Source organism: Apium graveolens, chromosome 8 (genome assembly GCF_009905375.1).
Source record: "Apium graveolens cultivar Ventura chromosome 8, ASM990537v1, whole genome shotgun sequence".
Taxonomy (NCBI): domain Eukaryota; kingdom Viridiplantae; phylum Streptophyta; class Magnoliopsida; order Apiales; family Apiaceae; genus Apium; species Apium graveolens.
Window position 1 is genome coordinate 74,116,531 of NC_133654.1, and position 24,776 is coordinate 74,141,306.

Genomic DNA, 24,776 nt, shown 5'->3' on the forward strand with positions numbered 1-24,776 from the left:
GGCTTGAATGAATAAGGATCTTTTTTGCATTTGCTGCACACTCAAACTTAAAAGTGTATCAAATGGATGTAAAGAGTGCATTTTTTAATGGTGAGTTGGAAGAAGAGATTTTTGTGCGACAACCACCTGGCTTTGAAGATCCTGAATTTCCAAATTTTGTTTATCAACTTCTAAAGGCTCTCTATGGACTCAAGCAAGCACCTAGAGCTTGGTATGACACATAGTCAGAATTTTTGCTTAAACATGGATTCACAAGATGAATAATTGACAAGACTCTATTCTACAAGCAACATGGTGGTGATATGATCCTAGTTCAGATATATGTGGATGATATCATTTTTTGTTCTACTAATGAAAAGTTATGTCAAAGATTCTCAAGACTCATGCAGAGTGAATATGAAATGAGCATGATGGGAGAACTAAGTTACTTTCTTGGACTTCAATTCAGTCAAAGAAGTGATGGAATCTTCATCAGCCAAACGATGTATGTTACAGATTTATTGAAGAAAATTGGAATGGTTGATTGTTCACTTGCATTAACACCTATGTCTACAGCTACAAAGTTGGATGAAGATAAGAAAGGAAAAAGTGTAGACATTTCATAGAGGAATGATTAGATCTTTGGTATATTTGACTGCTAGTAGACCATACATCATGTTTGCAACATGTCTGTGTGCAAGATTTCAAGCCAATTCAAAAGAATCACATTTGATGGCCGTGAAGAGAATTTTCAGATACTTGAAGGGAACACCAAACATGGGATTATGGTATCCCAGGGGAACTGGATTTGAAGCTGTTGGATACATTGAAGCAGATTTTGCTGGATGCAGGGTTGACATAAAGAGCACTAGTGGAAGTTGTTAGTCTCTTGGAAAAAGACTTGTATCCTCATACAGTAAGAAACAAGCTGAGGCTGAATACATAGCTATTGGAAATTGTTGTGCTCAAGTGCTTTGAATTAGAAATCAGCTAATGGACTATGGCCTAGTGTTACACAAAATTCCAATTATGTGTGATAATACTAGTGCTATTTCTATTATAGCTAATCAAGTCAATCATTCCAGAACAAAGCACATTGATGTGAGGTGCCATTTTGTTACACGCGCTGCGCGTGACATAGGAGCGCGTGACCCCCATGCGCGCTAGCCAGCCGCACGGTCCTTCGCCCGTTTATATTTTCAACCGCTTTTTTTTTAATCAACAGCCGCCGCCATCATTGAAGGCCGTGCCACACATCAACATTAGAACACCCTTTTCTTTATTTACAGCAGGATACAACATATATATATATACATAACAGATTACATATATATATATATACATATTTAGTTACGAATTTTAATTAAAACAACTTTAAAAATTCATAATAATTAATCCACACATCAGAAAATTATGAAAAAATACCCAGACGATCTACAACACTTGTAGAACCCAAATCTACAGTCAAAACAATTTTGAGAAAAAATTTCTAATCAATCATAATTAGTCCATGATATAACTTGTAAAAATCATAATAAATTCATACAAGATCATAAAATTCTGAAATTTTATTGTAGCTAATCAAGTCAATCATTCCAGAACAAAGCACATTGATGTGAGGTGTCATTTTCTTACACGCGCTGCGCGTGACACAGGAGCGCGTGACCCCCACGCGCGCTAGCCAGCCGCGCGGTCCTTCGCCCGTTTCTATCTTCAGCCACTTTTTTTTAATCAACAGCCGCCGTCATTGAAGGCCGTGCGACACATCAAGATCAGAACACCTTTTCTTTATTTACAGCAGGATACAACATATATATATATACATAACAGATTACATATATATACATATTTAATTACGAATTTTAATTAAAATAACTTTGAAAATTCATAATAATTAATCCACACATCAGAAAATTATGAAAAAATACCCAAACAATCTACAACACTTGTAGAACCCAAATCTACAGTCAAAACAATTTTGAGAAATAATTTCTAATCAATCATAATTAATCCATGATATAACTTGCAAAAATCATAATAAATTCATACAAGATCATAAAATTCTGAAATTTTTATCACAGATCTATATGCATACAACCTATGCTCTGATACTATTGTAGGATTTTATACATCACAGAAGCATGGTAAATCATTTTCTTGATATAAAATCCATATAATCACATACAAATCGTGAATTAATCGAGGGATCGATTACTAACCTTTAATACCGATCCAAGAACGATGAATGGAGATCCCTAGCAGCTGCTCCTCAATTGTGAAGCACTCCACCGGTATCCACCAAGAGATCAAAATAATGGAGGAAGGAAGAGGTTGAGAGAATTAGTTGCCTCCCTTTCTTTTCTTCTTTTGAATTAGGGTTTTTATTTGGGTTGAGGCAAATAGGGTTTATAATAGTATATTTTTAGGCAAAATTTCAGCTGAAAATTTTCCCATAAAATATTATTATTATTAACCCTTTAATTGATTATTTTTATTAACCAATTAACTAATAATTAAAATACCTTTTAATCATTAATCATTTTTCTAAACACTTTAGAAAAATAATTCTCTTACTTGATTTAATTTCCAAAAATTAAATTCTTAATTAATAATATTAAGAACTTTTCTTAATTAATTTATAATTAATTAAATTTCATTTAATCAATTATTAAATTTGCTAATTAATTATTTATTTCACAAATAAATAATTACCAGCCTTTATTAATTAATTCCTCCACCATTAAATCATTCTCTTTTATGGCGTGAGCCTGTAGGTTCAATATTAAGCCGGTATTAGAAATAAATAATAATAAACTATTTTATCACTATTTATATAAATTCTCTAATTCATTAAATGTGATTAATTAATAAATTAATCGTATTTATTCTACATCGTGAGGGATACTTCTCAGCATATCACGACTATCCGGATAATACGAATTCACTGCTTAGAATACCAAGAACCTATTCAGTGAATAGTTACCGTACAATTAATTCCTTCTATCCTGCAATGTCATGATTAAATACAAGGCATGAAACTCGTGTCAAGCCTATCTTATTTAATCATATGCTTTCCTATTCACTATTTTTAGTTCTAATTAATGTGTATTAGAAACTCCTTTCTAATTTCATTCACTCTGGCCAGAGATTCCTGAACTATGATGACCTCAAGTCTAAGGATACTTGTACAACTATCACTATGTGAACATCTGCTGACACGTGAGTGAACTCCATCAGTTGTTCAGTTGTGTGAGTCATGTTCATTGAACTTATTCTATAATAAGCACCTACATACTAGCTATAGTGTCACCACACAAATGTCTATGAGAACAGACATCCTTCATAATGAAGCAAGCATAGTATGTACCGATCTTTGTGGATTAGTAATTACCAGTTAGTAATCCTATGACCAGAAACTATTTAAGTTCATAATTATCAACTTTTAGGTCTCATTATTATGATCTCATCATAATCCATAAAAAGCTTTACTCTAAACTATGGTACATCTTATTTAAACACTTAAATAGATAATGCCCGCAATAAAACCAAAACAAGTCTTTTAGTAATATCAATTTAATCAAAACAGATTACATAAAAGTTATTCCTAAATCATCATACATGATTGGACTTAGGACACATCTCTTTCAATCTCCCACTTGTACTAAAGCCAATCACTCTAGTATCTAATACCCATCTTGTCTTTATGACGATCAAAGTGACTTTGAGAAAGTGGCTTTGTTAAAGGGTCTGCTATGTTGTTATGTGTGTCAACTCTCTTGACGTTGACATCTCCTCTTTCAACAATCTCCCTAATAAGATGAAAGCGCCGCAGGACATGCTTGGAATTCTTATGAGATCTTGGTTCCTTAGCTTGTGCTATTGCTGCGTTGTTATCACAATACAACACAATAGGCTCCTCAATGCTAGGAATAACTCCCAACTCAGAAACAAATTTCCTCATCCAAATGGCTTCTTTTGCAGCCACACTTACAGCTATATATTCTGCTTCCGCTGTGGAGTCAGCCGTTGTAGACTGTTTGGAACTCTTCCAACTAATCGCACCACTATTCAGAGTAAACACGTACCCTGACATGGATTTGCTATCATCACTTTCTGATTGAAAACTAGAGTCAGTATAACCCTCTATTTTCAACTCAGATTCACCACCAAAAACAAGAAAAATATGCTTAGTACTTCGCAAGTACTTAAGGATGTTCTTCACTGCTTTCCAATGGTCTTCACCTGGATCAGACTGATATCTGCTCGTCACACTAATTGAATAAGCAACATCAGGCCTAGTACATAACATCGCGTACATGATAGATCCTACTGCTGAAGCATAAGGAATCTTACTCATACACTCTCTTTCTTCAGGTGTCTTAGGAGACATCTTTTCGGAAAGGGACACTCCATGGCTCATCGGTATGAGACCTCTTTTGGAGTTTTCCATGCTAAACCTTTTAAGCACTTTCTGGATGTATGTATCCTGGGTAAGATATCATTCTTCTAGATCTATCTCTATAGATCTTCATACCGAGAATGTAGGATGCTTCTCCCAAGTCCTTCATAGTGAAGTTCTTCGATAGCCACACTTTGACTAATTGCAGCATCGGTATATCATTTCCTATAAGAAGTATGTCATCCACATACAATATAAGAAATGTCACCGCGCTCCCACTAACCTTCTTGTAGACACATGGTTCATCTATGTTTTTGATAAAACCAAACTCTTTGATTGTCTCATCAAAACGGATGTTCCATCTACGAGAAGCTTGCTTTAAACCATATATGGTTCGCAGCAGCTTACACACTAGGTGTTCATTTCCCTTGGAAAGAAAACCCTCTGGCTGTGTCATATACACTTCCTCTTCCAGTTTCCCATTGAGGAAGGCCATTTTCACGTCCATTTTCCAGATCTCATAGTCGTAGTAAGAAGCAATCGCAAGCAAAATCCGAATTGATTTTAACAGGGCTACAGGTGAAAAAGTTTCAACAAAGTCAATCCCTTGCCTTTGTCTGAATCCTTTTGCCACGAGCCTGGCCTTATAGGTCTCCACCTGGCCATCTGCTCCAATCTTTCTTTTGTATACCCATTTGCACTTCACACCCTCAGGTGCTTCAACCAAAGTCCATACTTGGTTGGTATACATAGATTCCATTTCAGATTTCATGGCACTTTGCCATTTCTCTGAGTCAACACTACTCATAGCCTCATTATAGGTCATAGGGTCGTCTTCATCAATGATTGACAATTCATTGTCATTCTCAATAACAAGGCCATAATACCTCTCAGGTTGGCGAGACACTCTCCTTGTCCTACGAATGGGCTGTTCTACAGAAGGTTGTTCAGTCTGAATAGGTGTTTCCACTTGAACCGTAGTAGTTTGTGCTTCTTGAACTTCATCAAGTTCAATTTTGCTCCTACTGTTTCCTTCAAGGATAAACTGCTTTTCCAAGAAGGTAGCATGTCTGGAGACAAACATCCTATGATCGGTGTAAAAGTAATACCCTAAAGTCTCTTTAGGATATCCCACAAAATTACATTTTACGGATCAAAATTCCAGCTTATCTGGGTCAACTTTCTTGACATAAGCTGGACATCCCCAAATCTTAACGTGTTTAAGACTCGGTTTCCTTTCTTTCCATATCTCATATGGAGTTTGAGGAACAGATTTGGAAGGCACCTTATTCAGTAAATATGCTGAGGTTTCCAATGCATAACCCCACAGGAATACTGGAAGATTCGCATAGCTGATCATGGACCAAACCATGTCTAACAAAGTTCGATTTCTCCTTTCAGATACCCCATTCAACTGTGGATTATATGGAGGAGTCCACTGGGAGACTATACCATTTTCTTTGAGATAAGCTAGAAACTCTCCATTCAAGTATTCACCACCTCGATCTGATCGAAGAGTAATAATACTATGTTTGGTTTGTTTCTCCACTTCATACTTATATTCTTTGAACTTTTCAAAGGCTTCAGACTTGTGTTTCATCAAATACACATATCCGAATCTAGATCGATCATCTATGAAAGTAATGAAGTATGAAAATCCACCCATTGCTTGCATAGACATTGGTCCACACACATCTGTATGTACCAATCCTAGCAAATCTACAGCCCTCTCTCCATGTCCACTAAATAGAGATTTGGTCATTTTACCCAATAGACAAGACTCGCATGTAGGATATGATTCAAAATTAAAGGGGTCAAGTAACCCTTCCTTATGCAATGTCCGCAGTCTATTTTCACTAATATGACCAAGTCTGCAGTGCCACAAGAAAGTGAGATTTTCATCATCCCTTTTTCTTTTATTAGTATGTTCAATTTGTAGTAAATTATGCTCTACGTCACATATATGCAGACCATTATTTAGAATACCACTTCCATAAAGAACGTTATCTCTAAGAATTGAACATTTATTATTCTGAATAACAAACGAAAATCCAGCCAAGTCTAACATGGGAATAGAAATAATATTCCTCACAATCGAGGGAACAAAATAACAATTATTTAAAACAATAGTCTTGCTCGTAGGCATATGTAAATGAAATGATCCTACAGCTTCAGCAGCAACTCTTGCTCCATTTCCCATCCGTAGAATCACCTCCTCTTCTTCAAGAGTCCTACTTCTCCTTAGTCCCTACAACGAATTGCAAATATGAGAACCACAGGCGGTATCTAATACCCAAGTAGAAATTTGATTTAATGACATATTTAATTCAATCATGAACATACCTGAAACAGAAGCGGTAGTCTCACTACCCTTCTTCTTCTTCAATTCTGCAAGGTAAACCTTGCAGTTCCTCTTCCAGTGCCCCACCTTGTTACAGTGAAAGCAAACAGCTTTGCTCTTGGGGTCTTCAGCTTTTGGTGGAACCGGCTTTTTCTCACCTACTTTCTTCTTCTTGGAAGGGTTCTTCTTCCTTTTCTTAGGATTGGAACCTTCACCAATTAGAAGAACAGAACTCTTCTTAGGGGGAAAATTCGATTCCGCAGTCTTCAACATGTTGTGGAGTTCAGGCAGGCTGACATCCAACTTATTCATGTGAAAGTTCATAACAAACTGTGAGAACGAACCCGGAAGTGATTGCAAGACCAAGTCTTGGCTCAGCTCCCCATCCATGGCAAAACCAAGTTGTCCAAGACATTCAATCAAATTGATCATCTTAAGTACATGGTCATTCACAGATGATCCCTCAGACATCCTACAACCGAACAGCTCCTTCGATATCTCATATCGAGCTGTCCTCCCTGCCACATCATATAACTCTAGTAGATGCATAAGGATAGTGTGAGCATCCATATGCTCATGCTGCTTCTGTAGCTCAATGTTCATAGAAGCTAGCATGATGTATTGAGCAACATTTGCATCATCTATCCACTTACGATACACAACATGTTCATCATTATGTGCATCGCTAGCAGGTTCAGTAGGCTTAGGTGAGTCAAGCACATATTCCAGCTTCTCAACCCTGAGAACAATTCTCAAGTTTCGAAGCCAGTCAGCAAAATTAGGACCAGTCAACTTGTGAGCATCTAGTATACTCCGGAGTCATAGTGCAGAAGACATAACATATATAGTAAATCTGTAAATGATGAACACATAACAACAATTAGCAAATATTCAATTTCATTTCAAAATACTATATGAATCGGGTCTTTATTCATAAGTGGCTCCCACTAGTTTATCTAAATTATATAACCCTCTTAAGTGAAAAATTAAGCATTCATAATGTTAGTGGGAATAGGGATCCTACATTCCATCACACAACCTCGGATGTAGCATGAAACGTCATGTGATGTTCAATAGACAGACAACTCTTGTCAATTACATCTTATGTTTTTCCCTAATAAAACTTTAGCCTCTTGAATAATTGAGTCACGGCTGTAGCACGACAGACTCAATATTCTAAGTCAAGTCTAACCCAACATTTCGTACAATTGAATCAGACTCCAACGGCCCACGGCTGCAGCACGTAACGACCTTTAGATTCTAATTCAATGTACACATCTCTATGTAATAGACAAGTATTTCTTATTTCGAAATCAAAGCCCTCGGCTGTAGCATGAAATGACAATGATTTAAAAATAAGAACTACTTTCTACCATGTTGGAAGGCTTTTACCGACACAAGCCCGTTGTGTCATTGGTCAATTACTACTTGATTTAATTAAATTTTAGAGGTATTATTTTATGTTACAATCATAATCATATTATAAAGAGATTCTTCCTTTTAAATTAAATATTTCAAATCAATAATCGATAATCAGATGATTCCCAGATCGGGGGGAGCATTGTCAAGAGGCGTCACTTAATACCCATTTCTTACATATAGAAATCTGATTTTGATAGAATCATCCTTTCTCTCAATATTGAAAATTCATATTTAATTACGTGTTTCATAAACACAAGAATCTCATGATTGTATTCATAATATTTATATTAAGGTCATGAAACAATTTCACTATACTAGATTGTCTAACATACGCCTTATGTTAATTAAGTTCACCTAAATCTATCATCGCATGATAAGTTAAGCATATATCACATATATAAGCATGAATAAACATAAAGGTGTGCATGTTAAATCATGTAGCATATTACTCTAAGCATTATACATCTCTATGTATCACATGAAGCATTTAAAAGTAATTAAAACAATTAAAAATAACTTTAATACACTACTGTTAGCTATAAACAGTACGAAACAATTTCAGAAAATATAATATAATATACCATTAGATGCGTCTCGAAAAGACGAATCCAACGGCACCAAGAACGCCCCAAACGGACCTACCACGCGCCTCAAGAAGAAAACTGACGCGCCTATACGTGCACACGCGCCTCACGCGCCCTGACAGCTGAGCTGACGTCAGCATGACGTCATCTGATGACGTCAGCATGACGTTATCATCAGTGCTGACCAGTTGACCGCGCGTGTCTTACACGCGCTGCGCGTGACACAGGAGCGCGTGACCCCCACGCGCGCTAGCCAGCCGCGCGGTATCTTCAGCCGCTTTTTTTTTAATCAACAGCCGCCGCCATCATTGAAGGCCGTGCCACACATCAACATCAGAACACCCTTTCCTTTATTTACAGCAGGATACAACATATATATACATAACATATTACATATATATATACATATTTAATTACGAATTTTAATTAAAACAACTTTAAAAATTCATAATAATTAATCCACACATCAGAAAATTATGAAAAAAATACTCAGACGATCTACAACACTTGTAGAACCCAAATCTATAGTCAAAACAATTTTGAGAAACAATTTCTAATCAATCATAATTAATCCATGATATAACTTGCAAAAATCATAATAAATTCATACAAGATCATAAAATTCTGAAATTTTTATCACAGATCTATATGCATACAACCTATGCTCTGATACCATTGTAGGATTTTATACATCATAGAATCATGGTAAAATATTTTCTTGATATAAAATCCATATAATTGCATACAAATCGTGAATTAATCGAGGGATCGATTACTAACCTTTAATAGCGATCCAAGAACGATGAATGGAGATCCCTAGCAGCTGCTCCTCAATTGTGAAGCACTCCACTGGTATCCACCAAGAGATCAAAATAATGGAGGGAGGAAGAGGTTGAGAGAATTAGTTACCTCCCTTTCTTTTCTTCTTTTGAATTAGGGTTTTTATTTGGGTTGAGGCAAATAAGGTTTATAATTGTATATTTATAGGAAAAATTTCAGCTGAAAATTTTCCCATAAAATATTATTATTATTAACCCTTTAATTGATTATTTTTATTAACCAATTAACTAATAATTAAAACACCTTTTAATCATTAATCCTTTTTCTAAATACTTTAGAAAAATAATTCTCTTACTTGATTTAATTTCCAAAAATTAAATTCTTAATTAATAATATTAAGAACTTTTCTTAATTAATTTATAATTAATTAAATTTCATTTAATCAATTATTAAATTTTCTAATTAATTATTTATTTCACAAATAAATAATTACCAGCCATTATTAATTAATTCCTCCACCATTAAATCATTCTCTTTTATGGTGTGACCTTGTAGGTTCAATATTAAGCCGGTAGTAGAAATAAATAATAATAAACTATTTTATCATTATTTATATAAATTCTCTAATTCATTAAATATGATTAATTAATAAATTAATCATATTTATTCTACATCGTGAGGGATACTTCTCAGCATATCGCGATTATCCGGATAATACGAATTCACTGCTTAGAATACCAAGAACCTATTCAGTGAATAGTTACCGTATAATTAATTCCTTCTATCCTGCAATGTCATGATTAAATACAAGGCATGGAACTCGTGTCAAGCCTATCTTATTTAATCATATGCTTTCCCATTCAATATGCTTAGTTCTAATTAATGTGTATTAGAAACTCCTTTCTAATTTCATTCACTCTGGCCAGAGATTCCTGAACTAGCATAAGTGGATCAGCATTGAACATTCTCTTCCTTTCACTGGAAGGGGTAGATCCTTTATTGATCATACACTATCTTCGTGTACAAATTCCTACACCTAGTAGAGCCCTTATTATTGTCCCTGGAGACTAAGAACTAAACCAAAATATAGTTCAGTGTACACAAGATGACTATGATGACCTCAAGTCTAAGGATACTTGTACAACTATCACTATGTGAGCATCTGCTGACACGTGAGTGAACTCCATCAGTTGTTCAGCTGTGTGAGTCATGTTCAGTGAACTTATTCTATAATAAGCACATGCATACTAGTTATAGTGTCACCACACAAATGTCTATGAGAACAGACATCCTCCATAATGAAGCAAACAGAGTATGTACCGATCTTTGCGGATTACTAATTACCAGTTAGTAATCCTATGACCAGGAACTATTTAAGTTCAGAGTTATCATCTTTTAGGTCTCATTATTATGATCTCATCATAATCCATAAAAAGCTTTACTCTAAACTATGGTACATCTTATTTAAATACTTAAATAGATAAAGCCCGCAATAAAACCAAAATAAGTCTTTTATTAATATCAATGAAATCAAAACAGATTACATAAAAGTTATTCCTAAATCATCATACATGATTGGACTTAGGACACATCTCTTTCAATTATCTAGTTCTCGATAAGAGTCATGAAAATGATATTAACGATATCTATCTATTCTTTCACCTGACTTCTCGATAAGAAAATTCTAAACATTTATTTCTACATCTCGACAAGTCACTTACCTTTTACTATAAATACCCAGACATCTCAACATAACCCCTCTTTACGCTTTCGATATCTCAAGTAACCTAGCTTTTGCTAATCTTAATCGTTCTCTCTCCTTTTAAACTCTTTCTCTTTCAAATTTCTTATCCAATCCAATTCAAACAATATCAATGGCATCAAACACTATTAGAGCTTTCATCCCAAAGGAGGGCACCGACTACCTTGCTTTCAAAGATGCTAATCAAGCTCCTGATAACTTCAAGAGTTTTGTCAAGCTCTTGTCTGAGATATACTTCGCAGGTGCCCTAACTGCTAATCCCATTTTGTACATGGATGTTATCAATAAATTATGGAACTCAGCTGTGGTTAGGACAGTTGTGCATGAGATTTAAGCTATATCTCTAATGGTGAACTTCTCAATTCAAGGCCAACATGTGGAGTTTAGTGAGGATGATGTCAACAAGGCTCTGAGAATCCCTATTGATGGAATGGTGGAGGTACCTACTCAAGAGGAACTAGCTGAATTCATGGACTTCATCAATTATAGTGAAAGGATCAACCTTGCTAGCCTGAATAAGAAGCATTTTATGAGGGAATGGTCATTCCTATTTGATTCCATTATGAGAGCTTTTACTTGCAGGAAGACAGGGCATGACAACATCTAAAGTGTGGTCCAGAAGCTTGTGTTCTCCATGGCTCACAACAGACACATTAATGTGGGGCTCTCGATTCTAGAGGAACTTAGCACAAGGCTCACATTGCCTTTGGCCACAATAGGTAAGGAAATTTTCTTTCCTAGGTTTATAATGTCTACTTTAAATTATAAAGTTCAAGACATTCATTTACTTAATGGTATTGATAGAACAAATATAGGACTTACCCTTACCCAATGCCTAACATGAGGTCTAATATTCAAACTAGTACAGTTATGGCTCATGTACCCGTGGAAGTACAAACAAAGGAACACTAACAGGGGCCTTCCACAACTGAGACCCTTCATTATCTACCATTATAAGCTAGGAAAACAACCACTTCATCCTCTCAAAAGGGTGAGGTGAGTAAAAATAAGAGAAAGTAGGAAACCCTAACTGTTATTAATTAGAGTGGTGATGACCAAACACAATAGAGTCTAACCAGGTCAAGAAACCGAAGAAGTCTAAGAAAGCTGAGCTGACCACTCAATCGACCACCTCTGCCTCCCAAAAGGATGTAGTTGGAAAAGAGGGATTTAAACAGACTCTAGGAGCATCCTCTCAACAGGGTGTCTCTATTGAACAAAGCACTCTTCCTAGTGCATCTTGTAAAGAGTCTGCACCATAACTTGAGCACACTCAAGTGTATGAAAGAAGAAATAAGGATGACACACACACTGAGAGCACATCATTTGAAGCTCCCTCATATATTTAGGGGGAGCTGCCAACACTCAATTCTCAAATCATTAATTTAATCTCTCAAATTTCTTCTACTTACAATGAAACACTTGAGACTTGAATCCACTTCTCAAGTGTTGTCAAAATCAAGTGACACAGTTCATGAAACTGTGCTCACCACCCGGGAACAACATTCAGTTGGTGAGAGGCTACACTCTGGGGTAGACCTTGATGACACTAACACTAACACAGGGGTTTCATCAGTTTTTACTGAAGACCCTGTGGTAGTACCAAATACACCTTCATGTGCAAATCAATCTTCACATATTTAAAGGTTTGAGGGTAGTACTCTTGAGGGGGAGCTATTTAAATCCTCTCCAATTCAATTAGAGGTTCCTCATGTAGGGCAACTCCCCTCAAAACCCTAGCTGAAATTGCTTTGTCAATTGAAGCTAGGAGTCCAATTGTCAATGATCCAGTTATTCGGAAGACAAGTCAAGCACATTAAAGTGCCAGTTCTTTGCAAAAAGAACAAAGGTTTGAGGCCATGGTACATGACAGTAAACTGGTCAAATCCTCTCCAATTCCAATGGAGGCTCCCATTACTGGTGAGCAACACACAGTCAAAATCACAGTTTTTACTGTGAGTTCAACTGTAATTCCAATCACAAGGTCACCTACCTCTTTATAACCCTCTACCTCAAACCAAACAGATATACCATCTACCTCCAACCCTACTCAACAACCTTCACTCCTCATCTCACAATGGTTGCAGGATGCTCAGACTCAGCCAATAACAATGAATAATCTTCTTGTGGACCAAATATCTGGTCTTGCTAACATTACCCAACAGTTACTTATAAATGATATGTCCAATCAGAATTATCGGACAATCTTATTATCTTACAAAGAAGATGTTGAAAAATAGCAACAGAAGATTGAAAATAAAGCTGAGCAGGATGTGAATGTAGATGCTTGGCTATCTAAGGATTTCAGCTTGGAAATGGATGAGGTTTTGGCTAGGTTTAGAGAAGAGTATGCCACTATCCTAGGAAGAAATTCCAAGAATCTCAGTCCACATGAAGTATATAATGCTGTTATAGATATCTACAAGGCATAACTCAAAGCTTTTCACCTAATTGGTAAAGCATTGCAAAAAACACCAGATAGTCATTAAGACGGTATCAGGAGATTGGTGAAAGATAAATTGGATGACTTTGTGCCCACTCGGGTAGAAATCAAAAATTAATTCAACAAATTTGCTGAGCAGATGACCAGGTTTGATATGACAAGTATGGAGTAAAGTATCAAGAACTTAAATTAATCATTTTTGGCTCTTCATGATGTTATCCAAAATCAAATCACTAGCAACAATGACACAAGAATCAAGTTGGACCAACTTCATCAAGCCAGATATGAATCATCAGCCTTACTGATGCAAAGAATAAAAGAAACTATTCCACCTTTGGTGCTCCTCTCTTCTCAAGCTCACAGCAACCAATCTCAACCTCAACAAATCTCCAAATCCAGTCTCTACAATAATATGTCTTAAATCTTCAAGCCTCAAATGATTCACTCACAACTCAGGTCACAGCTTTCACTACTCTAGTATAGAGTCAACAAAATGACATAAGGACCCTAGTAGGCTTCCACAAACATCTCCAAATGCAGAATTCTGTCTCTTTGGGAGCTATTATGGGTGCCTTGTATGTTTCACTACCCGCCTTGCCTGAAACTGTGAGGCCAGAAATTCTAACTCCACTACTCCTGCCTGCTATCAAGACTAATGGGGAGATAAAAGCTAGAATTCAACAATCAAAGGAAGCTGGAAAATATGCACAATCAAAAGAAGCTAGAAAATCTACTAATCACTCTGGTCAAAGCTCTACTCAAATAAAAATTTCTCAAGAGAATGGGTAAAGACAGACTCCAGAAAGCTGCAGAAGGACCCTGTCAAGACAAGCAGTTTAATGATCTACTAACAGTTCTAATAGTCTCTCTTCACAACAACTACATCACCTACAAGAGAGCCTTGGCCAACAACATCAATTTTCTAAGAGTGGTGATTGTAAAGGTTGAAAACTTCAAGGAGAAAAGGATAGTGGCCAATTTTAATGACCGTGGTTTGGACATGTGTCTACATGTGTCTCTCTCAAATCTTCAATCCATGATAGCATCTGAGCTGGATGTAATAATTGATAGAGTTAATCCAGTCATTCTAGAGGACACTCGGTTGCTTAATGAACTCAAGAAAGCTCAGATAGCTATTTTTCTAGAAGCCTATCTTCATCCAAGCAAAGGAGTGGCCTACATCTTTTCTCAAACCAAGAAGTGCAAATATTTCACAATCCCCAAAAATTGTGTGAGGGGTAATCTAAGATTGATCATGACATTGGAAATTGACCTCAAGATAAAGAAGTACAAGACTGAAGAAAATGAGGAAATGATAAGAATGTTGGGGAGATTCCTACAAAATGCTGACACCATATTATTAAACACTGAATTCAACACCAAAGATGACTTGGATGATGATGAGCAGAAAAATGATGAACAAAAACCTTTTAAATCAAATCCAAGTCAATATATCAAGGCAACTGGCAGTAAGAAGGATGACAACAAGATGAGAAGAAGAAGGATGATAGGAAGAGGGGGTATGATAGCAGAAGGAAGAAAATGGGAGAGAAGAAAGTATCAAGAAACATGTCTAATAAATCCAAATCTCACAAACTCAAACCACCAAGCCTATCTAAATACTATCTCAACCAAACCTACCTCAAAAGCCAAAATACTTGTATAAGTAAATTACAAACACCTTACTGAAAATACCTATCAGATAAAGCCATATCACACTGAAGAAAATCACAAACCTATCTTCATTCATTCCTCCAACAAAGACTTCATTCAAGTTAAGATATCGACAAGTCACAAATTAAGCAATATAGAAAAGTCATTCGAGAAGTCTAAAATGGATTATAGAGAAGTCTCAAAAATATCGACAAGTCAAAATGAAGATGTGAAAATTGGAGATAATCGACAAGTCATTTCCGCATGTGGAGAACTCAGAGTTATCGACAAGTCAAATAAAGATGTGAAGACTGGAGATATTGATAAGTCAATTTCTCATTAAAGATCTCAGAGATATCGACAAGTCAAAATATATATAGAGATCCCTGAGATAATGATAAGTCAATTCTACATGTAGAGATCAAGAGACCTGGACAAGTCATTTAACGGGCAAAGATCAAGAGACCTCGACAAGTCAAATATACCTATAGAGAACTCAGAGATCTCGATAAGTCATTATACTTATCGAGATATCACTTCTCTATAGAACAAACTAGAGATCTCGATATGCCTCTCAAATACAGAATACAAACAAATTTAAGATTCAAGATTATCAGTCAACAAATGATCTATCAACTAGATTGAAAAGTCTACAAAGTAGCTAAAAAGAATATATGATCAAGGGCCAAGATTAACTAGACAAATGATGGTCACAGACCTGCAAAATTCTGCACAGATTTGCTAAGCTAGAAATGGAAATAGAAAAAGGTTGCTTTAGAAAAGAGTTTAGTATATTTTAGTGCAAGTTTTGTAAACCCGTGCTGCTAGTGTATAAAGCATGCACCGGTCCTTAGTTTAGTGTAATAAATAGATTCATATATTTTTGTATTCTCTCAAGGAAGAAGCTGAGTTCTTATATTTTTAAGAACACATAATTTATAGGAAGATAAACTTAATCAATACAAATTAAGTGAGTTTTGAAATAATGTGCTTGTTGTTTTATTATTGCTAACACAATATCTCTACAAATTAGAAACTGCTTTATTCACCATATATCCAAAAAAATTAAAAAGGATAAATATCCAAAGAAACACATTCACCCCCAATATGTGTTGTACTCAATATCTAACATATGGAACTTAATATCTCGTGCCCCGTAGTGGCATCTATCGAAGTGTCTATCTTTTGCAGCGGATAGCAATTTTGGGCATGCATCATTCAGATCAGTGAAGTCAATACACATTCTCCACTTTCCATTCGCCTTCTTTACCATTAAAGTATTTGTCAACCATTCCGGGAATTGTATCTACTCGATAAAACCAGTTTCGAAGAGCTTTTTTAATTCTTGCTTTATGGCGTCTTGGCTCTCAGGGGAAAAAACTTCTTTTCTTCTGCTTCACCGTCTTCCGATCAAGATCAACATTTAACTTGCGAGTTATTAATTCAGGATCGATACTCTACATATCAACTGCTGACCATGTAAAAACACCACTATTTTCCTGTAAGAATTTTACCAACTTCCCTTTATGGGGTTCCTCCAACGATGCTCTAATAAAAGTTGTCATTTCGATATCCTCGGGAGCCAAAGGGACCGAGATTAAGTCTTCCACTAGCTTCCCTCGTTTCCCATCATTCTCGCGGACATCTATGTCTTCAATAAGCAAAAATTGCTCCCAGCTCCGTCTACCCTCAATGAAGCTACATAACAACTTCTTGGCATCTTCATGTCTCATCTTTCCCCTCCTACCTCATTTCTGGTGGGAAACTTGATTACCGAATGGTAGGAAGAGGGTACCTCTATGAAGGAGAGTATTCCCTTCCTTCCAAGAATTGCATTATAAGTTGATACATCCTTAACCACCACAAAGTTCAACATTTGTGTAGCTTGTCTTGGCTCCTTTCTAATTGCCAATGGAAGTTTAATTATTCCCGCAACGGGACATTCAACCCCTGAGAATCCATAAATTGGCATGTCAGTCAGAGTCAATTAAGAATCATTGTATCCTATCCTAATAAAGGTGTCATAAAGCTGAATATCCACCGACACTCCATTGTCTACAAGGACTCTCTTTACAGTTTTGTTCCCGATGATAGGTGTTATGACTATAGGATTGTCATGAGGAAACTTCACCCCTTTTAAATCAAAGTCATTGAACGATATTGATATTCCAGTCTTTGCCCATTTCGGGGCTTCTCCAACTATGTGCATGACTTCTCGAGCATAACCCTTTCTTGAATTTTTAGAGGAGCCAACAACATTTGGTCGTCCAAAGATTATATTGATCACCGGGCCTTGCGGTTAGGTGTTTCTCCCCTGATCATCTTGGTCTCTCCTTTGGTCATCATAATCCCTCCTTTTCTCTTCGTAATTCCTTCACCCGTTATTATTCCTTTCACACCTTTCACCATCTCCAGTGTATTTGCTCAGTCTTTCGATTCGAATAAGGAACTTGATCTTGTCTTTCAGTTATCGACACTCATTGGTGTTATGACCAACATCCTTGTGGAATCAAAAATATTTACTTTTATCAAATTTGGCAGGATCGACTTTCAGAGGCTTTGGCCAACGAACATCTCTATCCTTCTCAATCTCCATCAAAATTTAACTCCCGGGAGCATTCAATCTTGCATATTAAGTGAATTTTTCCTGGGTCCACCTTTCTTTGGAGGTGAATCATAATCTTTGTTAGCCCGAGGATACTTGTCCTTCGCATCATAGTAGCTCTCGATCTTGCGCTTCTTGCTGCCAGTGGGCTCGTTGCTTACGACTGTTTTCTTCATAATCTCATCAACCCTGATATACTTCTTGGCCCTGTTTTGAAGCTGTAACATGCTTTCCTGTGGGAATTTGGCCAGGGACATCTTGAAAAAAAATCATCCATAGTTCCTTGCTGCAGGACAATCATTGCCACTTTATCATCAAGATTTGAGACCTTCAAGGCTTCTTTTATAAGTCGATTTAGGTAGTCTCAAAGGGACTCCTTTACTCCTTTCACAATGCCCATGAGAGATACTGAACTCTTTTCATGTACTCTACCACTGATTAATTTCTTAATAAAGGCTTGGCTTAGATCTCTGAAGGATCCAATTGAATTGGCAGGGGGCGGCAGATCATGCCTGACAAGGTTTGAGATAAGGCTCGATATTTGATAGAATCGTTATAGGTTGCAATAGTAGTGCATTGAAGAAATTCCTCACATGATCTTCCGGATCTCCAGTCCCATCATAGGCCTTTATGATGGGCATCTTAAACTTTCTTGTGATATATGTATTTATGATTTTTATGGTGAAGGGCAGTTGGATCATCAAGATCTTCAAGGGTAAATATTCAATAGGGTTACCTCGAGGAGCGTCCACCGTCCTTCTCCCATGAGTCTTCTCCAAGTCAATGACTTAAGTAGCTCCTCTAGCACTTCCAGCCCGGTTGGGCCTTGGTGGCTGCCTGGCCTGACTAATCTCCATGTCCTTCTTAAGCCTCAGGAACTCCGTTTCATGAGCATATATCCTTTCCTAAAAAGTTTGGGACTCCATCCCTTGAGTTTTCTGAAAATTGGGGCGCCTCCCTCCAACGGGCTCTTTATCCCTACGCCTCCTCATGTGATGAGAGTCTTCGCCAGTTGACTGATCGCTCTCCTCAGTGGTATGTGGTACATAAAAATCTCGTCCATCAATGAGTGGAGCCAAAACCTTTAATGTAATTATGGTCGTTCCATTGCTGTGGTTGAGGAGGTGGAGACAACCTACTTCCTTCAACCTAAGGGTATAATGACATCCCATATGTGGGGTTTACTGATTTATGGTGCATCACGGTTGACATCTCAAAACCAACAGGTTGTGTTCCCAAAGGAACGTTTAGAGTTGAATTTCGAGAATTTGTCCCTAGGGTCAGGATTGGCTGAGATCCAGGTGGTGGGATGAGGGAATTATCCGTTCCTTGAGTATTGTAAGTCGAGTGAGGTGGAATCTCAACGGTAGATGAGATCGTTTAAGTAGCTTCAGCTGATGTTCCGTCAGGATCATTGTTTCTGCTTCGTGTGATTATCATGGTTGATGTTTTTTCCCCACATCCGGCGGAAAATGTTATAAGTAGAAAAATATGTTGTAATTAATGTTAGAGTTCGTGAGCTCAAGGCCCTTGATTGACTGCTCTCGTGTTTCATGACTCGATTCTGCCTTCACAAGATGCCTACATACTTTACTCTATATCAAGGATCAAGTCAAAAAATGTAGTTTTGAATGGTAGGGGTGACACCCTTTATATTGGTATTGACAACCTACAAATTAGTGTTGGAAACTTTGTGGACAAGTTTCAGACCTGTATTGGACTTTGGAATTTTAAAATGGAGGATTAGTGGTCGATACTCGTGGAATTATGTCCTTAGTAAAATATTATTTACAAGTTGATTTTATCCGTATTTATTAATTACAAAATTGATAAATATGTAGAGTTTCGGGCCTCATTAATTGGACTTCTCTTTCAGACTAAATCTGGTCTAATTAATTCAACATTTTATTATGCAATTAAGGTCACTTTTATTCCATATCAAGTGTAGTGCTACAATGCACAAAATTGTATATTCTCTCTGTTTTATTTTAACCGTCGCTTAACTTTTTTTACACATATTTCAAGATGCATTATCGCATAGTAAAAATTATCATTTTTAAAAGTTTATTTTTTGTATATAAAAGCTTAAGTTATATATTTTTGTTCTTAAAAAGAAAGTTTTGAAAATTATAATTTTAACTATGTAATTAAAGCACTTAAAAATGTGTGTAAAAAAGTCATGAAACAATTAAAATGAAATTGAGAGAATAATTTTTTTTGTATAAAATAAAATGGTGAATTATGTGACATATTATAATTGGAGCTATTTATATGAATACAAAGAATCTTCTTCCAATTATAACCTGACACATGTAATGTTGTGAAAGATTTTATACCCGTAACGAGGTTACTAAATTAGCCTCTTTCATCCTCTCAGTTATTTGTACCGTCAGTTATAAAAATGGCGGACTCTGCTTACCTCTTATAAATACCCCTGCTTACCTCTTATAAACACCATTAAACATGAATCCTAATTCCTTTTATGAATAAAACAAATCCGATAATAAATGTTTAATATTTTTTCAAGTGCAGACATCAACAAGTTATATCCCCGCTTACATGAAGTTTTTGCTTTTAATTATACAATAATAACTCGAGCTTATTCTGCCAACAAAGTGTTGGTACATGTTGAACTCTTATACGTCTTTGGGAGGTCTAGAATTCCATATCTTATCTGCACGTGTCTAATAAATTAGCAAAAAAAACTTGAGAAGCTTATTCTGGAATGGGAAATTTTTTAGCGTTGGTGTATTTACATAATGAATCTATGATATATGAAACTCCAAAATATATAAGATGAAGCAACCATGCAGATAAAATGCAGGACAAACAATAAGATATTCTTTGCTTCAAAGTTAAAAACTGAAAGAATATTAAGATGCTTGCCTAGCTTTACAAGGCAAGTCCCACACTTTTGACAACACAATTTCAACTTTAACTTATTAAAACGGGGTTCGCTGTAAATCAATTAACGTTAAAATCCTGTCGAAATTGATTATTGCAAATTCATCTTGGCATCAATAATTATATTAATTAATTGAAAGTATATATTACAAAAGAAAATCCTATCTTTTGGGTCCAATTAATGAAATACTAAAAACTCATTCGAGGGTATAATATAATCTGGCTAGTTTTTAAACTAAATATTTAGGCTTTGAGATATCATATTTATACAAATTATTCGGGATCATGAACCCCCAATAAAAGTCTTAACTTGAAAGACAGAAAGGCTTAGCGTTATTAAGAAACCCTCCACGTAATATAAGTACTTGCTTCAAGACAAATCAACTAACCTAACACACTTCACACTCCTGGGTGTATATAAGTCATATTATAATTCTTCAAGTCATTATAATTTCTACTACTCAGATTATGTCTGAATCATCATTCATTATGCCTGTATTATTATTACACACTTCTGTAGCACCCAGATAAGTGTGTATGTAGAAGTTAACCGCAAGTCATGACAACCTGTCCAAACCCTACTTTCCAATTATTATATATCCTCATCTACTTGTATATATATTGATCTAGCGAATTGAAACTACAATGCAAACAGTTCATCGATTGAGAAAAGTAGGCATGCATGAAGTCACTTATAATAAAATGTTTCAGAAAGAAAGACAGAACATTTCATGGCAAAACAAAACCAAAAAAGTCCAGCATTATTGCAAAAAGATGGAGGATTTTAAGTGGTGAAAGCAATTGGAACCACCTCTTGGATCCATTGGACATTGATCTTCGTAGATATATTATTCACTATGGCGAAATGAGTCAAGCAGCCTACGACAATTTCAACTCGCAGAAGGCATCCAAATACGAAGGAGGCAGCAGATATTCCAAGAAAAATCTCTTCTCAGAAGTAGGGCTTGATGTGAACAATCCTTTTAAGTATCGGGTGACTAAATATTTGTACGCGACCTCGTCGATTCCAGTGCCTGATTCGTTCATAACTATACCGGTTTCACGAGAGGCTTGGAGCAAGGAATCAAATTGGATTGGTTATGTTGCGGTGGCTACGGATGAAGGCAAGGAGGCAATTGGGAGGAGGGACATTGTTATTGCTTGGAGAGGAACTATTAGAACCTTGGAGTGGGTGAATGATTTTGAATTTGTTTTAGTTTCGGATCCCAAAATATTTGGTAATGATAATGATGTCAAGGTTCACAAAGGATGGCACTCTATTTATACTTCAGCTGATCCTAAATCACAGTTCAATAAGAGTAGTGCCAGGGATCAGGTTAGTTCAATTATGGATTATTTAAATTAATTTGGTGATGAAATTGTTACAAATATTGGTAATTTTCCTAGTTATAATATAATATCCGCGTTCATACATATGCGTACACGAATTAGAATTCTTTAATTATCAGGCTATATCATTGTATAACTAATTTTGGAAAAGTTTTGGTTAACTATATCATTACTCTTAAAGTTTTTCCATGCATGCAAATTTGTTTGGTTGTCATTTGATGCAATTATTGGACTAAAACTTTATCACATTGGTAAGATATATGTGTACTTTATTCACAACACAACAAAGACGAATAAAAGTTACTTAGTGAAAATGACCGAATATTAATTTAATCAAAGCAAGTTCATATATTCGGTTATAATAAAGGAACAACTAAATTCCTAGCTGGTAAATCTTTTTATAGGTTATTATAGAGGTTCAGAGACTAGTTGAAGAATACAAGAATGAAGAAATAAGCATAACCACCACAGGTCACAGTCTAGGGGCAGCAGTTGCAACTCTGAATGCAGTTGACATAGTTGCTAATGCGTTCAACAAGCCTAAAGGCCAGCCAAATAAATCATGTCCGGTGACAGCTATAGTCTTTGCCAGTCCTCGAATTGGAGATTCAAGCTTCAAAGAGTTTTTCTCAAATTTGAGTGATCTTCGAGCACTCCGTGTTAAAAATAGCTTAGATGTTGTTCCAAACTATCCTTTTATAGGTTACTCAGATGTAGGCCAAGAGTTACCTATCGATACTACTAAATCTCATTACTTGAAGAGCCCAGGAAACTTATCAAGCTGGCACAACATGGAGGGTTATATGCACGGAGTTGCAGGAACGCAAGGGTCCAAAGGAGGATTCAAGTTGGAAGTTGATCGAGATATCAGTCTAGTTAATAAGAGCACTGAATCTTTGAAAGATGAGTACGGTGTTCCTGTATCGTGGTGGATCGAAAAGAACAAGGGAATGGTTCAACTAGATGACGGTTCGTGGAAACTGATGGATCATGAAATTGATGATTTATCATGACCTTGCTTGAGAGCACTGTAAACATTAATTTCAGAAGGTCGATATTGTTTTTTCATTAATCATTCTTTTCTTTATTATTTATGGGTTGAAGATATGGTCCAGAGTTTTCTTTGATTGCCAAATGGTGTTGCATTCCGCAAACATATAGTTTTAACATATATCATAAAATGTGTTGCTGTACTATTTGTTAACATGTCAAATATATGAAATATCTATTAACTGTGTCTCCTATGTTTTAGCATGTGTTTGAGCCCGTGAAACATATACATTTCATAAATTTTTGTTTGGTATTTATTTAAAAATGCTTTCTATTTATAAATAAAAATGAGTGCTACATAGGCGCATTTCACCCGATATTTTTTTGAGAGTGATGGCTGAATATTTCTTGAGAGTGATTATGCTCTAACGCCCCCTCAACACCGATCAAAAGTGTGGATGAATTTGACGGAAAAAAACAGCCATCGATGCATCCCCTGCATTAAGAAACAAAACTTCAACTGATGAGACGCAATCGATCCTTACTAGTCAAGGGTTAAACCCGACCGTATTTTGTCATGGATATTTTAGTCTTAAATCGACTAATAAAATCAACTCAAATTTCTTTCGGGCTCATTTTTGGGACGGAAAAATTTGACTTCTTTCATGTCAAATAAAAGTGATCGTCTATTTCAACCATTTAATGAGACCGACAAAAACAACCAATATGCATAACAAAATTGACCCGAAAAATTGAATCGTATAACGGTCCATTTAAACTCTATTTCTTGTAGTGCTCACCATGGTAATATCTATAGATCTCAAAAGAAGAAGCACCAGGGCACAGGGATAATATTCCCCAAAAGTACTTAATATTGGTTTATGATTAAAGTGTGTGCTTATGATATTAGGGGCAATGCAGCATCTCTAATGAAGGGTGCCCAGATTTAAAAAAATAATGAAAAATATTAATTTTTTTACATTTTTTATTTATTTCGTATCATTCTTAACACCTTTATTATAAAAAATATTCTAATAATTAGCGGTACACCCAGTATGCCAACTTGACTAAAATAACAAAAAAAAATATAATATAATATAATAGGGATATATAATATTTTATATATCATTAATATCACAAATTAAAGTATTTGTTATCCTATTTTATGCGATGCCAATTTTCAACATCCCAAAATTAGTATGATATGTCAACTCACTTAATATTCCAATGATATCAAATAACTTCAATAAAAAATGTTAATAAAAATGTAAAGTTACAACATTTGCACGCTTCTTGACACCCGTCGTTGAAGACTCTCTTAATAAGCATGTAAAGATGTCCGACTTGCACTCTTTTTTGGTGTACAGTGGTACATCTAATGGCATATTTTTTTTGCACTCTTAATAATTTCAGATTGAAAAAGAATTTTTTTTTTGGAAGCATATTTTTCTTCTTTTCTGGGTATAATGAAATAATTTATTTTAATTAAAAAATATAAGGATAATATTTGAAACACCAAATTTCGTGCAATTTTTTATATGGTGTGACTTGTAGAGATGAGTTG

General features: G+C 35.8%; 1 protein-coding gene across 1 annotated transcript; it reads left to right on the plus strand.

Moving 5' to 3' along the window:
• The first annotated feature begins 21,332 nt into the window (after window positions 1-21,332).
• Window positions 21,333-23,459, plus strand: LOC141676474 (phospholipase A1-IIgamma). The gene is made up of 2 exons (XM_074482128.1): window positions 21,333-22,208; window positions 22,627-23,459. The coding sequence occupies exons 1-2, from the start codon at window positions 21,555-21,557 to the stop codon at window positions 23,233-23,235; spliced, it is 1,263 nt and encodes a 420-aa protein (XP_074338229.1). The 5' UTR covers window positions 21,333-21,554; the 3' UTR covers window positions 23,236-23,459.
• The last annotated feature ends 1,317 nt before the right edge of the window (window positions 23,460-24,776 follow it).